General features: G+C 45.7%; 2 protein-coding genes across 10 annotated transcripts in view; one reads left to right on the top strand and one right to left on the bottom strand.

Moving 5' to 3' along the window:
* The window catches only part of LOC149911523 (uncharacterized), a 47,510-nt gene that overhangs the window by 11,366 nt on the left and 15,053 nt on the right, over positions 1 to 21,091 (bottom strand). For 2 of the 9 annotated variants that reach the window (XM_090133725.1, XM_090133728.1), the window contains exons 3-14: positions 15,703 to 15,816; positions 14,564 to 14,667; positions 11,204 to 12,883; positions 10,606 to 10,696; positions 10,232 to 10,439; positions 8,744 to 8,922; positions 7,438 to 7,625; positions 6,654 to 6,791; positions 6,421 to 6,567; positions 5,728 to 5,913; positions 5,561 to 5,644; positions 4,935 to 5,073 (exon numbers count right to left, since the gene is read on the bottom strand). In XM_090133725.1, coding sequence (XP_089989851.1) covers positions 4,935 to 5,073; positions 5,561 to 5,644; positions 5,728 to 5,883 — 379 coding nt within the window. In that variant the 5' untranslated portion in view covers positions 5,884 to 5,913; positions 6,421 to 6,567; positions 6,654 to 6,791; ... (5 more) ...; positions 14,564 to 14,667; positions 15,703 to 15,816. Of the gene's footprint in view, positions 1 to 4,934; positions 5,074 to 5,560; positions 5,645 to 5,727; positions 5,914 to 6,420; positions 6,568 to 6,653; positions 6,792 to 7,237; positions 7,414 to 7,437; positions 7,626 to 8,743; positions 8,923 to 10,231; positions 10,440 to 10,605; positions 10,697 to 11,203; positions 12,884 to 14,563; positions 14,668 to 15,056; positions 15,121 to 15,702; positions 16,430 to 18,506; positions 18,597 to 21,091 lie in introns of those variants that run through there. The other 7 variants (XM_090133726.1, XM_090133724.1, XM_090133723.1 and 4 more) reach the window with 7 other exon arrangements.
* Positions 18,637 to 20,258, top strand: LOC149911524 (uncharacterized). Its single transcript, XM_090133733.1, has 2 exons — positions 18,637 to 19,030; positions 19,129 to 20,258. The coding sequence occupies exon 2, from the start codon at positions 19,170 to 19,172 to the stop codon at positions 19,740 to 19,742; it is 573 nt and encodes a 190-aa protein (XP_089989859.1). The 5' UTR covers positions 18,637 to 19,030; positions 19,129 to 19,169; the 3' UTR covers positions 19,743 to 20,258.

Genomic DNA, 21,091 nt, shown 5'->3' with positions numbered 1-21,091 from the left:
CTTGTTTAATATCTTTACTGATGACCTAGATGAAGGTATTGAGTGTACTCTCAGTATGTTTGCAGATGACTCCAAGTTGGGAGGTGGTGCTGACCTGCCTGAAGGCAGAGAGGCACTTCAGAGGGATCTAGATAAGCTGGATCGCTGGGCTGAGGTTCAACAAGGCCAAGTGCCAGGTCCTGCACTTTGGCCACAACAACCCCATGCAGTGCTATAGGCTTGGGGATGAGCAGCTGCATGACTGTGAAGAGGAAGGGACCTGGGAATACTGGTTGATGTTCGGCTGAACAGGAGCCAACAGTGTGCCCAGGTGGCCAAGAGGGCCAACAGCATCCTGGCCTGCATTAGAAATAGTGTGGCCAGCAGCGGGGAGGGAATCATCTCCCTGTACTCAGCTCTGGTGAGGCTGCATCTCAAGTACTGTGTCCAGTTTTGGGCCCTTCACTACAAAAAAGACACTGAGGCCTCAATGTCCAGAGAAGGGCAACAGAACTGATGAGGGGTCTGGAGCACAAATCTTATGTGGAGCGGCTCAGGGAGCTGGGATTGTTTAGTCTGGAGAAGAGGCGGCTCAGAGGAGACCTTACTGCACTCTACAATTTCCTGAAGGGAGGTTGTGATGATGAGGAGGGGTTTGGCCTCTTCTCCCAGGTGACAAACAGGACCCAAGGAAACAGCCACAAGTTGTACCGGAGGAGGTTTAGGTTAGACCTCTCTGAGGTTTTTCTCAGAGTGGTCAGGCACTGGAATGGCTGCCCAGGGAGGTGGTGGAGTCGCCGTCCCTGGCAGTGTTCAAGGGGCATCTGCATGAGGAGCTACGAGATGAGATTTAGTGCTTGTGGTGACAATGGTGATGGGAGGATGGTTGGACTAGATGATCTTGTAGGTCATTTCCAACCTTGTGATTCTATAATTCTATGCATCTACCAATTCAAACAATAATTAATTCCTTCCTTCTTCACAGATCTTAACAACTTGGTTTCCTCTTCCTCTCAACACTCTCTCTTCATCCAGATGCTAGCAAGTCCTCTTGGATGCTTTCAACTGCTCAGCAAAATGAAAAATCAGGGAAATTGTTCTCTACTCTGGGACAGTTCCAAAGCTTTTTGACCAGGGGTAAAACTTGGGTACCTCACATTATTTTTTTCCAACTGTTGGAACTATCTTTTTTTATGTGCACATTACATATTTTCACATTTATCAACAGTTCTTGGAGATCCTAGAGAAAAAAACCAAAGGACATTCTTCCTTATTTCTCCTATTGCTTGGCTACTACTTTGTGTTCCTCCATGACAGTGACACTACTAGCTTATTCATTATTGCTTCTATTTTTAAAATAAGGAATATGCATTTTTTTTTCCATGCAATTCCTTGAAAATTAGTAAAGGACAAACCTCAAGCTTTTGAGAGGTCTAAACTGGTCATGAAAAGCATCCAGAAGCTCAGAGGCTTATCCAAAGCTAATCTGAAAATTTCCAAATGTCTTTGCTCTAGAGAGAGGCACAGAAACCCGTTGGATCAGGACTCCCATCACTAACTGGGCTCACCTCTCTCACTCTGCTCCCTCACCAAACATCCAGGACTGGTTTTTACCATGTCCTTGCTGAAGAGCACACAAGATACGCAAGCACACCGTTCTCCCTAGGAAAAACATGGCTCCTAGGCATCTACACTGCAAACCTATAAACAGACGTTTAAGTCTTATAGGAATCAGAACAACTTAAAACGTATGCCTGAGGCCCATGTTTAGCAGTAACGGCTTGCTGAATTTGGGCTCACAATATGATTCCAACTTGTCACCTTCCTGCCTTCCAACTGCCTTCACTGTGCTTTGAAGCTAAGATCCAATGCCTTAATGCCCTTATGTAACAGCATCTACTTCATCAAACACAGAGGAAGGAGCGTCTCAGTAACATACATCACACACCAGCCAGGCTGGTAAAGATAGGTAACTCTTCTGTGACAGCTTCATCGAAACCTTATTGTATTAGCCTTGGTATCACCCGGAACTCATTCCATTCACTGCTTTGAGGGGTCAGAGCCTAAACTCTTCTAAAAGACCACATATCATCATGAAATCAGGTACACCTGATACGACCACACCACTAAGGCTCCTTTGCTAAACTTCAGTGGTTCCCAATGCTTGCTTAAAAAATAAAATCCAGCGAGAATATCAAGCGCCAACACTTTCCTCAGTATCCCAACATCCCTGCCTTGTCCATCTCTGGCCAGCAGGACTAAATTCAAAGCAGCGCAAACCACAATTCCACACAGGTAGCTTGAAGCTATGTTTAATCTTGCAGATCAGAGCTCAATAAACATTGGCTTGGCACAAGTCACTCACAGAGAACAGGGGCTCTGCTATCACCAGTACCTGCTATACATCAAGAAGGAACGTGCTGAGGAAAATGAACACAGCAGCATACAACATAGAGTTCCTCATGATTGTCAGCACTGAAAGCAAAGCAGGCTGAAGAAAAACCTCAGGTAAATCCATAGAGAACAGCAAAGCAGGGAGGACAAAGAACATGGACTGATCCTGAACCAAACACATTAGACAACAAGAGCCTTGAGAGGACTAGTTGGTTACACAGATAAACAATACGCACACCTGAAATGGTGATTTCTTCTGAAGACTCTAGGGTGTTCCTCATAAAGAAAAAAGATAATACATTAAAAAAATCAGGACGGATATAATTTGAAAATTTTTTTCAACTGACCTGGCATCCTGGGGCAAACTGAAGACAAGACAGGACACCAATACAGAAAAAAAAAGAACTAACAGCATAGGGGGGTGCCACAGAGAAACTGGAAAGTGACCAAATCTCTGCTCAGGTAGAAACCATTGTGTGAAGTAGACAGCTTTTGCCAATGAGGAGCACAGTGGGAGGTTGAGGATGAGGAAGGATGCCATCTGTAGCACAGACATTCACACCAGTGGCATAGAGTAGCGCAGAGCTACAATTTCAAAGTGATTGTAAGGTTTTATTTAACAATTCTGTGTGGGATGAGCTCAAACAAACTGCAAGTGACTGATTAATCAATGCATCTCAGTGACCTCAAAACCTGATTGTCTTGGAAAAAATAAACAGAACATGCCATCTCAAATAGCATATAATCAATCTACAGAATTTAATCCAGCAGGCAGTCCTGTGACCAAATTTTGTGCTGGCAGCAAACTCTTCTTACGACCATTAGGAACATTCCCAGTTACAGAGCTACCACAACTTGGGCAGAAAATATACAGACCCACCTGGGAGAATAGAAAATAAAGAAGCAACTTACCCTCCCCTTATCCAACTCCTCTCTCACATTTAGAAGTGAAACTACAACTTTAAATGCCATGAAAAAATGAGGGAAAAAAAAAAATCATCTGGTATTTTCCAGGCAAACACCAAGATCATAGAATCACAGAATGTCCCAAGTTGTACGGCATCCACAAGGATCATCAAGTCCAACCTCGTGCTCCAGGAAGGACCACCTTTACAAATGGTCTTTAAGCTGCAGCAGCTCAGGACCAGGCCCACAGCCCTGGGGAGCCTGCTCCACAACCACTGGTATCAGATGCAGCAAGCACAGGGAGCAGGCAGGTAGGCACAGCAAAGCAGCAAGCAAAGACCAATCTCTGAGAGGGGGCCTGCTTACAGAAGTAAACCTGGGGCCAACTACAGAAAGCCCTCTGGAAGGCCCAGAAAGGCTCTGGGGTAGCTGGTAGCTCATCAGCAATAATAACATCATCAGATGGTGGATCGTCTGATGGCGCAGTCATCATCACAGCTTTGGACAGAAACTGAGCAAAACATGAAGACTGAATTACTCGAGAACAACAGCAACATTAACCCCACAATGCCCTTATTACTGAGCTAATTAATTCCCAGGTAGTTAGAAACAGATTTGGAGTCTACGCACTTTCTCCTTGCCCACAGAAAAAAAAATAGTCCAAGTTACAGAATGGCGGGGCAGAAATTATAGGCTGTAATGTAACAAGCTCCAATCTCCACGCATAATTACGTCTTATACTATTGCCTTTGAAATTCAAGGCTCAGATCAGGAACAAGCCTGCATCTTCATACTGTCACAAGGGTCAGTTATATCCTCACATCAAACAATACAGGATTACGGAGAAGAGCCAAAGAGGTGTTGTCTACAGAAGCGGAGAAGTAAAATTCAGGCAGGACTGAGAAAAAAAAAAGCTGTTTGCAGCAACGCGTACTACTGAATAACTTTGAGTGTTTGAAATTACAGAAGACGTTGAATAGCACCTGAAGAGGACTTGTTTCAAGTCAGTCATGGGAGATCTGTGCTTTTTACTAACTAATCTCAACCTATTACCATGGTAGCTGTTACTGAAACAACTTCTGCTCAAGAAGTCATCTTTTAGTTCCATGCTCCTGAGATCACCGGAATACTGCTCTCAGTCTTTGAAATTTAACAGACAATTATATAAATATTATAAATATTATATATTTATTATGTATATAATAATCCTGAACAACAGATAGTAGCACACTAGGTTGACTTTGCGAGTTAGGATTCTTACAGGAACAACAGTTTTCATCACTTCCTTCGTTTTGGCATACAGAACAGCTAAAGAAAAAGCAGTTCTCAAGTAATTCTGATGCTTGGAGCATCCGCTTCTTCAAGTTTAAAGGAAAATCGTTGAAGAGATGCTTTTGTATTAGTTTTGCTTGGATTCTGAAAGGCAACATGCTAGGAGGCAGTGGGTTCGTTTCTCACCGAACAGATGTTACAGTCCCACTGACCTTCCTTTTTAGCAAAGCCAGATCCAAATTTCCCTCGTGCAGTATTATGTTTGGCTTTGAAACTTGCAGTACATTCAGTGAATGGGGAGCCACGTGTTTCCCACATAGCTGGATTTGGGCTCTGGCATGAAACATAATTCTTTGCAGTTGTTTGGAAGAGCAACAACTTACCTGTTAAGGGAGCTTCATGAAGATTTTGTGCTCTCTGAGAACTATCTGACATAGCATCTGTTCCATAGCTTTTAGCAGACCACCAATGAGATGATACACTCACACCGGAGTTATTACATTTCATTTCCTGAATGTCATTCTGTTAAAGACAGTGTTTCAATTAAGAGAATGTAAAGGTATTCCATAGGTATTTGAAGAAAACCTAAGGAATGATCCCTACTCTCTTGCTGTTTAAAAGCATGTTTAAGGTCTGAGAAAAAAATAAAGAGTTAACTGCTGGAATAATTCAAGATCTGCCCGTCCTGTACAGAACTCTGAGACTGTTCTCCAAAGCTAGAAAAAGCCCAGAACCAAGAGGACGATAGCCAAGCTGATGAAAGCGGGACTCTTTCTTGTTCACACAGTCCTTAGAAAGGCTCCCTCCGCATCTCTGAGTCCCCAGTCAGAGTTTATAGGCAACAAGTTTTACTCTCGCACTCAATTTCAGCAGATGTTCAGAGCAGATGTTTTCATGAGTCGTGCACTAGTCCAGAAAGAATGTCTGTCCAATGCTTGGATCACCAAGTACCTACCATAAAAAAAAAAATCAACTGTTCTGCATTGAATATAGTGACAAAGTTATTTACCTTTAAAGCCTCCACTTGCTGACAGAGCATCTGAAGTAAAGACTGGGCATCTTCTGCCCGCTGAGGGAGAGTTTTAGGAGAAAACTGGAAAAAAAAAAAAAGAATGTACTGAACTTTGAGTTGTTATTCAAACGTAACGCTTCCCTGAAATCATATGGCTCATGTACCTTGTAGCTGTCAGTTGGTGAGAACAATAACTTCTTAGGAAATGGAATGGAATGTTTTACTCCTGAACCTGCAGCTTGAGAGATCTTTCTGGAGGAAAGATCCCCCTCTTCCTTCTCTTCAGATTCTCCAAGCTCCTGGATCACTGCATTCAGCATTTCTGTTAGAGTTTCAATAGACACTGGCAGCTAGAAAATTAATTGAAATGCAAGTCATGATTGCAATCCTTCCTCAGAGCAAGAGGCTACATTCTGAACTCTGGTAGAACAGCTCACAAGGCTTTCATTACAAAAAGACAGAAATGTCGTTAAGTTTTGTTCCTTGCTTTTTTTTTTTTTTTTTTTTTTTTCCTTCCCAGCAAAGCCCAACCTCTGTTAAAATTAATGTAAGTGGACAATTCACACAAGCCTTAATTCTACTTGGAAACTATCAACCACAGTAAGAAGATAGTGGGAAAAAGCTATTTGTTTACATAAAAATTGCCATTTGCAGGAGTCAAAACATTGCACGTTCTCGTGTTGTTAGAGAAGTTTCCCAGAATATATCAACCCACTGGAGTTAGGCAAGTTATTTGTCTGGGGGAACAAGTAAGTTTTCACTTGCCTTAAAGCAAAGGCTGCAAATGGTTTCAATTTGAAACTGTAAGCGACACCACTGCATCTCTCCAAACAAGATGTTGAGCAAGAATTACTTACTTTGTCAGCTACTGACAGAGCTGAGGAGAACTCATCAATGATCTTCGTTAGGTAGTGCTTTCTTTTAAGAAGATAGGTTTTGTGTTCTTCTTGTTCTTCTGGCAAAACATCACCATTCACAATCTCCTCTGCCTTTCTTTGGCAAAGCTAAGCAACAGCATTTGGATTAATAAGAATCAGTTGGAATGCAAGTAACGAAAAAGCATTTGGGGTAATGCAGGTTAGGGACCAACCTTGGCAAGATTCCAGTATGAAATCACATTCTTGATAGCTTCAAATGCTAGGAAGGCATCATCAGTTTTGCCTTCAACTGCATCCAGCACTGCAAATGCTATTCGTGCCTCTTCTTCATAGGCTGCAACCTGAAAGACCTACAACCAAAGCCAAAGACAAGTCATACCTAACATATGCGTGAATACTTGGAACAGCTAGTGCATGCCAACATCCAGGAAGTAATCAGGTATTACTCATCTTCCTCTAAGACAAGAAAATACTTTTTCAACAAAGTTGGTGCTAAGGGAGTTCAGTGTTGTCCAAGCAGATACAGGTTCACATCTAAGAAAAGTTCTCAGAAAATATTTTTCCCCCTTTATCAGATGCATTCTAATACTACCAAGTCTCACTGTTAGCACAATGCAAAAAAAAAAAAAAAAAAAAAAAAAAAAAATCCAACTACTACTACAATAAATAAATAAATAAATAAAACAAAAACCCCAATGTAAATGTGTCTTATTTTCAGCTGGGAACTGTTTTCTTCAGCGTGTCTGGTATGATGCGATGTTTTGGTTCTAGGAGAAAAGCAATGTTGATAACACACCAATGCTTATAGTTCCTGCTAAGCATGTTGTACAGAACCAAGCCATTCTCAGCAAATAATCCAAGCAGCTGGGAGGGAACAGAATTAGGACAGCTGACTTAAACTGGCCAAAGGGGTGTTCCGTGCAGGATGACATCATACTTAGCCATCTTCCAGGTTAAACCACAACCATAAGCTTGTATAAAGACATATAACCTTACTCCAATCTTAGATTGGTCAATCTGCACCTGAATGTCCACATTATGGAAACATTTGAAGAGAGGATCAGTTGGTTCAGGAATATTTTTGTTCTTTTTATCGTTTCCAAACTAATCAGGATTTTCTTCCAGTAGTAGACACTTCTTCCAATGTATTCCTTCTGATCACAGAAAATTTTCAGGCTGGTGCCCTGTTGAAAAGAAATAGAAACTACCTCAACAAATTCAAATCAAGTCTTACTAACACTTATTCTTTCCTGGTGTAGTTGTTTTCTTGAAAAATTCAAGAATTGTTCTCTGACACTTGTGATAAATTTCAGGAGGTCTCTCTCTAGAGTTATTTGAAGTAACATAAAGACAGAAAACAACACTACAGTTCACTGTAATGTGAAGAGGTAGTGAGGGAGAGTGTACCTGATAGGTTGACTAGAGTAACTAACTTACCCGACAAAGTTAACAGCAGTTCTCAATAGTACCTTCTCAGCTGATTTTGTTTATTTTGTGTGTTCAATTTACACAAGGAGAGAAAAAATGGACTGTACACCTTTAAAAATAATCTTAGCTTGTTATATTTTGCAGGCTTCTTGCCCAGTGTATAATTAAGGTGGGCCGAAGGCTTGCAGTGCTTGCAGAGAACTTAATCCATGCTGTGCAAGAAACTTCAGTTTTGTCTCTGATTCTGGTCTGAGTATCAAAGGAAACAGTCCTCAGTTAGTATTTTCTCTTTTTCTTCTATTCACGTGACTTGTTTGACGAAAACAAATAGCTAGTAGGTTCTAAACTAGCTCTAGTTTAGAAATGCTGTACGTGAAACATTAAGCCCATTTACAGAAAGCTTGTATGCAGTAGGTCTCAAACCCCTACTGCAACAAAACATTCACGTCCAAAACAGCCCAACAAAGCAAACTAGTTTTACACAAACTATGGGAATCAATTCAGAAGCTGTCTAAAGGCTTGTTTCAAATATTTCCGAACTGAAGAATTCTTACATTGTTTTTTTCTGCATAAGAATATGAACAGCATCCCACCAGGATGTTTGCTTCTCAGTATAGCACTGTTTGCACAGCAGCAACAGTAAGAAAGGAGGCTGATGTGTTTCATTACGAGTATTAAATTTCTCTTGCAATTCTAAGTTGCTAGTGAATACCACCCCGAGTAGAAATACCTGTTTTTGTGAAAATAAATAAACAACAACCAAAAAATTAGATACCAAAAGAAATAAAAGAAAGGAAAAAAAAGGAGAAGAAAAGAAATAAGAAAAGAGAAAATAGCACTTGAATGCATTTAAGATGTACGAAAGTGTACTGACTTCAAGGTCCAACAGGCAAATGGATTCAGGAGTATCTGTCTCAAGTCTTGATGTTTCTTGGGGCAAGTGAAAAAGCTGTTTTAAAAATTGTCACATTGGGGGTAACACCGACACAGAGTTCCACTGCAAACCAAGCCACACAAGGTGCTGGAGACTACCGTTGTGCATTCGAACAGCACCTGTGCAAAAACAAAGCAGTGGTGAGTTAGTATCTACGTCCTAGGGAGGAACGCTAGGGTCTGATCAAAGCTGGGTTTCATTCCAAGAGAAGTAAGGAGCTCTGAAGATTTCTCCCATCCTAGGAGCTTCCTAGCAACCTCTTCCGACCTGTTTGCCTTTGTCTAACAAGCTGGAACTAAGCCTTTTGAAAAGCAGATGTAACACTCTTCAAGTGATTTCTCCATCTATTTTGTTTACACAAGTAACTTTTAAAGGAGAAATACCAACTTCACACAAGTGCACAAGGCAAACATATTGGTACATTTGCTCTTTCTGTCAAGGCGAAAAATGGAGAGAACATCTCCAAGGAAGCACATAAAAAATTTAAACATTAACCTCTCCATTTTGAGGTATCAGGTTAAGCTGATGTATTATACAGACATCCTTCCCGTTTTTCTAAGTCTGTAAAGCTCAAGAGATCTACCATTTTCAGCAAAGAAAACAACCTGAATGCTTAATTTCTGTTTTGAATTCAGTTTTGTTTTTTACTCCTGCAAATATGCTTACACTGCTTTTCCTCTAACAGGGGAAATCTTTATCCCATGTATAATAAGCACAAGCCTTTGAGTGCTGTTTTTTTTTTTTTTTTTTTTTTTTTTCGTTTTTGTTAGTTTGCTTTTAAATACACACTACAAAATAATATAAAGAAACAAACCCCTTAGGAGAGACTGTAAAACTATAAACTTTTTTCCTTTATACCTACACGTATCTCTCTTTAGCTATATCTATCAAGAAAAAAGGCCATAGTTGTTGCTGTAGTTATTGTTTTGTATCCTGCTAGATCATTTTAGATTTAATAATCTAAACATTTCTGAAAACTAACTAAGTAGAAAACTACCAGTATTCTAATCTTCTCTCACTCAATTTCAAAGCCAGACTTCATCATCAAGTCTTAGCAATTCATCCTAGAGTTACTTCATTTTTATGCTTGGAAACTGCATTCTTGCATTACAAGATGTGCCTTCCTATTAACACTTCCTAGTGTTCAGACACAAAAGGCTAAGCAGACAGCTGAAGTGAAAATGAATCAGAGCAGACGAGAAGACAGCACTGTGGAAGCAGGAAGTGCATGAGAAATTCTTCAGAAACAGGCGTGACAGTACCACCTCTCAGCAACAAGCATCAATGGAAGCTTCGTGCACATCACCCTCTTGCACTGATACACTGAACAGCTGTCACAGCCCCACCTCTTTCGTTGCAAAAGGAAGGAGTTAAAAAAGCTCCTCTGAAACAGTCGTGCTTCAGTTGAATTTAAGAAACACCTCTTACCATTATCATATTTATTAAGTTCTTCTTACATTGGTGCTCGTGTACTGACACTGCTTGTCTCATCTACGCCAAGGAAAGAACTCTCTTGAGAAGCCCCCCTCCCAAAGAGGCTTTCAAACAACGTCAGTAAACCCCTTGTGTTGGCAAAACATTCCAATCTCTTTCAAGAAATTTTCCTTGCCATGGCTTAAGTTCAGCAACATATGACCTAGAAAACAAAAATGGGATTTCACATAAAAACACTGAAGGACAACCCCAACAGTGGGCTGCTCTTGCTACTTAAGGTTGGGAATCGAGCCACTTAACTCTTCAAGTAACTATTCATAAGATTAAAAGAGATTTATGGAACTTTCTTAACGATTAATTCTTATTACCAGACTGGCTTTTTCGATCACAAGCCAACATTTCCAGCTTGTCTTCTCCAGCAGGATCCCCTTTTATTAGTTTTGACTTTGGTTTAAGAACCTGGAGAAGAAAGGAGAGGATTTGTCACAGCTTCTTTACAACAAAAAGCAGATCACTTAGTTTAGTCTTGAACATTAGGAAACATATTCTTATTTCTAGCATAAGAAAACTTTAGAAATATACACTCATTCTGAAGGCACTCTGCAACATATCAATGAAGAAGACACAAAGTGAGTAATTTTAACTACTGCCAATAGCTGTAAGCACACACAAGAGACAGTAAAGTTCCGAACACCAGCAGTTGCACAAAATGGAAAATTAGTAGTATTTCATAAGGCAAAGAATTAAGACTGACTAAGCTCTACTGACCGTCTGTGAACAAGAATGTGGGAGATACTCAGTTAGCTCCTGTCCACGTCCTTTAAAGGCATGTGGAAGAGTAAGACTTAGTGAGGGGAGAGCCTTACAAACACTAATTAATCTTTGGAATATGGGTGTTCTGCACATGTACAGCAAGAGTGGTCAAGAACTGCATTAACTACAGGCAGAAAGTGAAAAGTGACTTACGCTGAAACTTTTCAAATAACACAGTGCTGCCAGTTGACACGCATCGCTCCACTGCACCTCACTGTTCTGGGCCAGTTTGAGCAGAAACGTCCCAGCATGCATGTATAGCTGTCCTTTCATTTCCAGGACGGTGTGAGACAGCTCCTCAGCTTCTCTCACATACTGTTTCACAGAGTGAAGGAGACGATCAAAGCTAGAAGGCAGAAAAAACTCATTTTCAACAAAGTCCTGGTAAAAGCCATTGCATGCTTTGGGTCAGTGTTATTTAACTGTGGACCAAGCAACTCGGTGATTCAACTGCCACCACCTCAGTTGTTTAAACCTGAGTTGCACAAGAAACCAGGACAACAGCCTCAAGTTCCCAAAGCACTGACCTTCACTTATGGAAGTGAAATCAACGGAAGTCAGTAGAAGTCAGTATGAAAGAAAACATAACGGGAAGAATGGAACACAGAACTTCACCAAGGAGTTTCCTACAGACATTGTTTTGCACTATGCCAGCTGTGCCTCAGATGATATACCTTGAAGTCAGTTGGTTTACCTGGCCCTACCGTTTTTTTCTGAAGGAGAATGTTCTTACTGAAAGTGGCCTTCTGCTTCTCTTTTATACTACAGACCTACAATTCTTCATTATCTCACTGCAGGTTCTGTTAAGTTGATCAGGACAAAGCTGATCCACAAATGTCTGTGAAATCTGAATTAGCTGCTGAAGTATAGAACAACGTTCTCTTACTGAAGAGACAGAAGATAACTGACCCAGGATATCACCAAGTCTTCTCCAAGGCTTGTAGCTTGGACAAATACATAGCTTGGGCTTCAAGCCTACTAAGAACCTTAGTACAAAGAAACTCCTCTCCTGTCCACAAACTGGTTACTCAGGGAAACTGATACCTGCTAGATGTTCTCTGACTAAGAAAAAAGCATTCCGTTCTGGATTTGCACTGACGGACATCTCCCGAAGCAAATTTCATTTTAATAAAGCTAGAATGCGCCAGCAGATGACCGCTTTTGATAGCTCTCCAATTCCTTGTATTAGATTCCAAGTCCTGGGCTGATTCAAGGTATTCCTAAAGAATAAAGTTCATCAGAGGATGAGGAACCACCATCTTTCTGTGAAGGCAAGGACATTACTTCTCCAGGACACACTGCTACCTAACCCACTTTCACAGGTGAGGCATTAATGTATCTTTCAGCAGTGAAGTTCCAGGAACTCTTCAAACAGTTCTCTCCTTGATGAAGCTACTATATCTAGCTTAGACTTGAAGTTAGAAAATATACAAGGTTTAACTTTAGGAAGAAAATCCCCATTAAACAATTGGCTTCAGTAGACTTTCATTTGGAGGAGTTACATTATTTGAGCAATAGCTGTCAGTGGAACGAAACTAAGAGACTGTGACCAGTTTTGAGGATACGGAAGATTATGACAGAATCAAAAGATGATTAAATACCCCAAGTGTCTTTACGACACAGGAGCACCATTCCAAGCTCGTCTCCAGAGGTATTTTCTTCTCTGCCTCCTGAACATGGAGCACAGCATCTTGTAATTTATTGCATGACTGGTACAGTGCAACCAAGTTTGATGTTAAGAGAGACGTCATCAGGTCTTGCATGGAATTCAGCTTGAGTCACATAAAAGAGCTCATTCCAGCCATCTTCAACTTTATATTCTTGTAACTTCTCCTATTAAACATGAAGGCAACATAATTAATTTTTTTCTGCATCAGTCTTTTCAACAACCACATCACCACTGTTTGCTCACCTCCACTACACAGACTACAGACTTGATGAAATTACTCCAACATCTTAGAAACAAGATAACAGGGAAAAAAACTTCAGAATGTGCCTCTTGTAGATGCTAAGTTAAGACTGTCAGACAGTTTGATTCAGTGACAGCACACCTTGTTACAGAATAGCTAGTCCGTATGGGAACTGTTGAATCACAGTCTGAACCTCTGATTGATCACCTCAGGTGAGCACCGAGTCAGCCCTGGGAGCGCAGGTGAAGGCAATTCAGTTGTGTGACCACAAGGGATGGAGCCTGGCTGCACCTCTCCTAGACCCCATTTAAGGGCTGACTGCCACTGAGGAAGGATCTCTCTCTGGAGATCGCTCCTCATGGAGTTTCTTGCGAGCCTACAATATCAGTGAGCTTTTTTTCATTTATTTCTGATTATCTTTCTCAACGTGATAACCTTACCAGCCTAACTCTTCTATATACTACATAGCATCTGTATACTTATTGACCATACACTAGTCCAAGTAAAACAAAAGAAAACCAACAGAAGCCCCTAAGAACCTCAATGTCATTGCTGCTGTGCTACATAAAACTAAGTGCCAAAGTGACACTGTATAACTGAAAGCATTTACACAGTAGTTGAGAATGACAGCACTTCCCACACACTTCATTTTTAAACTCAAAAAACGAAAAAGGAGCTTAGTCACAAGAGACACATCAGGTATTGCCTATCTAAGCTCAACTTCTTAGATATTATTACTAACAATTTCCCCACATTTTTGAACAGATAAACCTTAAAATGCATGTGAAAGCCCAGAGCTGTAATTTTCATGCAAGCTAGAAAAAAACAGCAGGCAGCAAAGAAATTAATGTGTAATTGATTTAAGATTCCTGATTCTAAAATAATCTAGCCAAGGAAATATTGAGATGACTAGATGACATGAGAAGCTGGAATTTACCTTCAACCTTCAAGAGAGCAGCAGCATTCCCAGGAAGCAGCCTGGCAGCTTTCTCAACCCAGTATTTTTCCCAACCCAGGATTTTTCAACACATCCTCCCCTGCCCAAAGCCTGATAGAAGGAATTTTGACTGAGAAGTTCACATTCATTCACTTGCCTACTCAGCACTTCATTTTCTCTGCCCCTGTCTACCTCTGTAACAAGAACACCACCAGTAACAAACAAAGAGTGCCACTGAAAAACACCTTTGGTCTAGTCTTCCAGTTGCAACTAGGTTACCATTATCCCTGCTAGGCAATTCCACAGCAGACACAGACCCTTAGTCCAAAGGGCAATGGTAAGACTATCACAGCAGCTACCAGACGGATCAAGTCAGGACACAAAAGAAAGGATCGACTGGAAAAATAAATTAAAACCTGAAGCTAATTCTATCAAAAAAATAATCATTTTTTAAGTACATCATAGACAGATTTAGCAATAAAAAATGTACATCATACAATTTGCCCACAAATAACACATTTTCTACTCTGGGTTTAAGGAATGCACTGTACAGGGGCTTTGGTGCTGCATGAATGACTGCAGGCAGAGGTGTAGCAAAGTGAACACTAAACATTTCATCATTTAACGTAGAAAGCATTGAAAAAGAAAAATGACAATTTTCCCAACCTCTTTCCATCACCCATCACAGACATGGGAAGCACAGACAGATGGCCACTGGGCATGACGTACAGGGTCTTCATGACTGGGGCTTCAGGGGCTGGCCGTGGTCACTGTGGAGAAGGGAAGAGCGTGGTCAGCAGTCATGGAGACAGGGCACCTACTCTGGGCTGGAGCCCCTACAGCAGAGTTGCAGGGTTTCAGGCTGCACAAAATACCATTTGTCTCCTTTTGTATTCAGAGTGACTCAAAATAAAACCCCAGCAGTGTCACAGCCTGGGCAGAGCACTGCAAAGGAACCCTAAACCTGTCACCTCCCTTCTTAGACCATTCAGATCACTCAAAGAATCCTCTCTCCCTTCAGTAATCCCAGCCTCTCCACAGGGAGCTAGGACCACAGGGCTCTTCCTTGGTCAAGAACTCTCCATCCAATTCTCAAAGCTCTCACACAGCTCAGGCATCTTCAGCTTTGTCATACTAGCAGTGAAGTGCATGCACCCACCTGCCACAGCTTTGCAAGAAGGCACAACTCCCAGTGAATTATCTCATGGGCCAGCTATGTCACACTAACAGAAAGAAAAGAGGAAGAAAAAAAAACTGAAAGACAGAGAAAAAAGGCCCTCACTCAACTAAGGACTTTGGGGCTCCCTCTAGGACACCTGTAGTCTCAGCACAGTTCACAGTTACTTACAATGCACACAGCACCTACAAAAGCATCACGCTCCAACAAGCAAGGAAAACAAATCCACAATGCTGCAAAGGGCTCCTAGCTCTCACCAGGTGACGCCTGCTCCGTGTACAGAGCACGCACAGAAACTGCACCTCAGCTCTTCCCCATTTATCCCCCCACCATTTCTACAGGCATTTAGAGGCACTAAATGTCTCTACACGGAAGGCTCGTGGAGAAGACAGGATGTACAGGAGATTTCTCACTTCTCTGGTGCGAGACACTGCTTCTCTAGATGAACAACATTTTTCAAACAAGCACCAACCAACCACTGTAACTAACAACTGAAAGCATTTCCCCTGAAAAACAACAACAACAACAACAACAACAAAACAACAAAAGAACAGCCTGTCCAAAGACCTCTCCTCACACACTTGACAAAAAGGCCAGAACCATCATTCCATTTGCCAGGCTTACTCACAGAACAGCAGCCTTCCCTTCACCGTGCATCACGTGGACACAAACAGGCTGTTGGTGCACGGAAGGCAACTCCACCTGAGCATCTCACCACAGACGTTCTCTCCGCTCTGCTTTCCTGCAAAGATACAAGGAGAAAAGCCTCAGCTCATCCAAGCAACAACTGGAAACAACTCCAGAAAATTCTCCATTCCAAAGCAGTTCCTGGAGAGGTACAAAAGAGTCCTCCAAAGGGAACACGTGCTCACGCTGTGGCCTTCGGAGAAACACGCTGCCTTTGTGCTCCTGGTTCCTCAGGGCTCTTCTTCATCACCTTCTGGGTTTTCTTCTACAAATCTAGGCCCTACGACCTTCCTCCACCCCAAGATAAAGTCCAACACAGAGTTGCGGTGCAGAGACTGGATGCTGACAAGAGCACTAGAAGAGCAGAACAGGGGAAGAGCACGTACAGACAAGACTGAAATAAAGAAGAGCAGCAGAGAAGAAAAAGAAGAAAGGATGAGGGAAGAAGTGCAGAAGAAGAAAAGTGCAATAGAGAAAAAGATTGGATACAAGACAGCAAAGCAATGAGGAGATGAGCAGAAGAGAAGAAGAGCAGAAGAATAAAAGAGAGGATGAAGGTAAGAAAGACGAGCAGACGAGGAGAAGAGCAGAAGAATAAAAGAGAGGATGAAGGTAAGAAAGACGTGCAGACGAGGAGAAGAGCAGAAAGGGAGATGAGCCAAGACAGCTAAGGCAGAAAAGCAGAAAGGGAGAGGAGCTGAAGAGGACAGAATACGGGTATGGCAGAAGTACAGAAGATGGGAAGAGAGGACACGGGTCAGTGAGAAGTGCAGAAATGAAAAAGAACAGAAGGGAGGAAGAGAGCACAGAAGACAGAGAAGGAAAAGAGCAGTAAAGTAGAAGAGCAGAGAGTGGCCAGAACAGAAGAACCGTAGAGCGCAAGATGTGCAAAGAGGAAACAGTTAAGTCAGAAGAGCGGATGAGGAGAACAAGAGGAGAAGAGAGGATACGGGTAAGAAAGAAAAGCAGAAGAGGAGTACAGATGCAGGAAAGGAGTCAGGACACAAGGAAGAAAGAACAGCAGATGAGCAGCAAAAAGAGGATAACACTCAGGGAGAAGAGCTGAAGAGTAGATGAGGAAGAGAGCAGAAAGGGGAAGCACGGAAGAGGGAAGAGCAGAAAAGACGATGCTGTTTCTTCTGTCCTCACTAGCAATGCCCCCAAGAGACAGCCAAAACCAGGAGAAAAAGTCCACGGTTTAAAGTTAGTGATGTTCTTCGAGGCACAAAGGACCAGTTCACAGTAACAAGCTCGGCATACGCTGCACGGGCACTGACTCATTCCTGCACTGTTCTCAGCTAAACCAGGGCTGTCCCACAGAAATCCCTCCTTTTCATTGTTACCATAGGTCTAACTGGCCTACCACGGCCGCTACCACTTTCAAGAACTCGTAAGTAATGCTGGCACTTTACACAGTCTTGGGTGGTGACGACTGGAAATCGCTTGGACGGGAGGGGAAACCATCCCTGGGGTGAGAACTCACTGCAGGGATGGCAAATCCCCACTGGGACGGGCAGACCCTTGGCAAGGAAGAGCACTGGGCTGCCAAATGCCCATCGGGATGGTCACTGATCATCGGGATGGGAAACAACTGGCATGGGAAGGATGTTTGGGTACGAAAAGTCAAACCATCGCAAGCCTGGGGGAAAGGGGCTGACCCCAACGGTCACGGAACCCCCCTGGGGGGAGGGGCTCCCCCAACTGCCACTCTCCAGCTGTCATGGCAGGTAAGGCAGCAGGCTCCCCCTGCTCTGACACTCCATCTGACCCCAATGCCCCAGATCTCACCCCAGGGCCCCAGATCTCACCCCTTTGACCCCAGATCTCACCCCAGGGCCCCAGGACTCACCCCTTTGACCCCAGATCTCACCCCTGTGCCCCCAGATCGCACTCCAGGGCCCCAGATCTCACCCCTGTGCCCCCAGATCTCACCCCAGGGCCCCAGATCTCACACCCGTGACCCCAGATCGCACCCCAGCACACCAGATCCCACTCCTCTCACCCGGATCTCACCCCAGTGCCCCGGCTCTCAGCCCAGCGCCCCTTCTGGCATTTCCCCACAGAGAGATTCCCTCGACGAGCGCTGACGGTGCCTCTGACACCCGACGCCATTTTCGCTGATGCGACTGTGCCGCCACCGGACCCCGCCTGGATGCAGCCCACCGTCCGCGGACCGATGCCGGTACCACCCCAACCCTCCCCTGTCCCCACTGCCACCTACCTGGCACCTCAGGCCTCTGTCTGGCCTGGGGGACCAGGTGTCTGGGGACAGGCAGCACAGCTCCCACCTGGGGGGCTGCCCCCAACCCCGGCTCAGCTGCCACCTGGGGGCCTGACCCCAGCTGCGGGGCTGCACTTACCGGTGCTGCTGCTCCTACCTGGGGGGCTGCACCCAGCTGTGGCTCCCCCCACCGCCCCTGCTCCCTGCTCGGGACATCCCCTGCTGGCAGGGACGCTGCTGCCCCAGCAGCCCATGGGGCTGTGGCCTGGGGCCGTGCTCCTCCACGGGGAGCCCCCGCAGCCCGCAGGCACCTGCCTGCCGCAGGCCCCCGCCCGCCCCGGCCCCCCCCCCGTTCTTTTGCAGGTACCCTCCCTGCAGCAGCAGGTGCTCCCCGTGCCCTGCACCCTGCCTGACACCTGGGAGGCGCCGATGGAGCCCTTCCAAGACGCCGTGGTGCTCTCAGAGGACCGGGGGCACCCTGCGCCCACCGACGTGTGCCCCCATCCCGCCACGGCTCCGCTCACCTGCAGCGCTGCCACGCTGGAACCAGGCGGTGAGTTCAGGGGCTGCGGAGCGGGCGGCACGCTGTCCGCACCGGCTGGCTGTGGGAAAGCTGGCATTGCTCCACTGGGGATGTTCTTGCTTTTCCAGCAGTGACAACGAGCGCAGACACCCCGGAGGACATCGCGGACGACATCGATGAGCTCCTCACGTGGATCAACGAGGGTGAGTTTGGGGGCAGCACAACTGGCGGGGGGGTGTTCGGGAAAGCTGGCTTTGCCCCACTGGGGATTTTCTTCCTTTTCCAGAAGTGACGGCCAACACAGGCCTCCTGGACGACACCGCAGACATGGATGACCTGCTCACGTGGATCAACAACGGTGAGTTTGGGAGCAGCACAGCTGATGGAGGCCTGTCTGCGCTGAGTGGCCGTGGGAAAGCTGGCATTGCCCCACTGGGGATTTCTTCCCTTTTCCAGAAGAGAGACCCAGGACCAACAGTCTTGCCGACGATGTGGAAATTGACCATTTGCTCACCTGCATTGATGGTGAGTTTGTGGTCTGCAGAGATGGCGGGTCCGTGTCCACACCGAGCTGGCGTGGGAAGGCTGCCATCATTGTTCTGGGGGATGTTCTGCTTTTCCAGAAGCAGCGAGTGCTCCGGACAGCTGCAAAAGTGAAGAGCTGATGCAGTGCATCACAGCCACGGAGCAACTGAGCTCAGATGTCTCCAGCAGCTTCGACTCCTGCTCTTCCAACGCAGAGCTGCCTGACTCCCCCAGGGCCAGCCGGGAGCTCAGCAACGAGACAGATGCTGAATCTGGGCTCCGCACCAACTCGCTCCGGCAGAAGACAGCATCCCCGGAGCTGCCCGTGCCGACCCCCATGGCTGCCCCAGCACCTCCGGCGCCCAGCACTGCACACCTGATGGCAGAGGTGCAGCGGAGGCATCCCCGGGTGATTCTCACCCGCCTCGCACTGCCAGACCCACGGGCTGCCCCAGCACCACCATCGCCCTGCACGGCACACCTGATGGCAGAGGTGCAGCAGAGGCAGCCCCGGGTGATTCTCACCTGCCTCGCACTGCCAAACCCACGGGCTGCCCCAGCACCACCGTCGCCCTGCACGGCACACCTGATGGCAGAGATGCAGCGGAGGCAGCCCCGCGTGGTTCTCACCCGCCTCGCACTGCCCCCCGGATGCATCTCCTGCCGGCTGGCAGACAAGCACCACGGGGACAGCACCGAGCCACCCAGGTGAACAATGCCCGCCTGCACCACCACCAAACGCAAGAGCACCGGGCACAAGCAGCACGCTGGCAGCATCCCAGCCACAAAGAGGAAGCTGCCGCGCTGCCAGGATGTTCCAGGCCACAAACATCGGCGCTAGGCAAAGCTGGCTGTGGCAGCACGGCGGCCAGCAGGAGCACTCAGGCTGGTTTCTTGGCACACTCCCGCTCGGGCCACTGTTGGGGTGTGATGGGCACCACTTGGTGCAGCAGGAGACGTGGCCGTAGCCGATGAATATGGCTCCCTGTAGCCCTGGGCTCCTCGCTGGCCCCCACGACACCCAGAGAGCAGCGGCAGCGTTCCAGGAGCACCAGCACCGGCCCCAGCCCTACCCTTCCAAAACTGCGCTGTCCACAAGCGGCGTCTTGGACTGGGGCAATGTGGGACTCTGAAGCTGATGGACCGCAAAAGTGTTGGACTGTCAAAGCTTTGGGCTGGGAAATGTTGCTTGGGGGGTGGGAAATGGTTGGGGGGTGGGAATGGCTGGGGGTGGGGAAGGGTTGGGGGTGGGAATTGCGAGTGGGAATGGGGGGGGGGGAGGGATGATTGCGGGTGGGAATTGCGGGTGGGAATGGCTGGGGGGAGGGAATGGATGGGGGTGGGAATTGCGGGCGGGAATTCTTGGGGTGGGAAATGGTTGGGGGTGGGCATTCTTGGGGCGGTGGGATCTTTTTGGAGTGGCAAATGAAATGGCTGTACTGTGATATTGTTGGGGTGGGAAATGACTGGGGTGAGAACTGGCTGCGGTGGGAGATGGCTGGCATCAAAAATTCTTGTACTCTGTAACTGCTGGCATTGGGGATGTGGGGAGGGGGAGGGAATTTTGTGGGGTGGCAATTCTGAGTGAGAAATTGTACTCTGCTACAATGTTACACTCCAAAATCGTTGGAAGTGGGAGGAAAGAATTACTGGGGTGGGAATTGGGGGGGCTGGGAAGTTTTTTGGAGGGGGAGGAAACTGTTGGTGGGAGGGAGCGGGGGGGTGAGAAATTGATCGGGGGGTGGGAAACTGATTAGAGGGTGGGAATTTTAGGGGGTGGGATCAGAAACTATTGTTAGGGTGGGAAATGGTTGGGAATATTGTCATTTATTTACTCTTTTGTACATTTAACTATTAAATGGTTTGCATTCGCTTTGCTACAGCTCTGCCTGCAGTCGTTCATGCAGCACCAAAGCCCCCCCAGGCCTCCGTGCCCACCTCTGGGGATGTTGGGGTGGCCGCAGGGAGCCAAGAGCTGCAGCTCCTCCACACTGAACATCTCTAGCACAATCGCTGCTGTCATCATCTCTGCTGCCTTGTTTTGTTCCTGGGGAAGTAGTC

The sequence above is a fragment of the Phasianus colchicus genome, unplaced genomic scaffold, assembly GCF_987193195.1.
Source record: "Phasianus colchicus unplaced genomic scaffold, bPhaCol1.hap1.1 HAP1_SCAFFOLD_97, whole genome shotgun sequence".
NCBI lineage: Eukaryota > Metazoa > Chordata > Aves > Galliformes > Phasianidae > Phasianus > Phasianus colchicus.
This window is presented reverse-complemented; position numbering and strand designations above follow the sequence as displayed.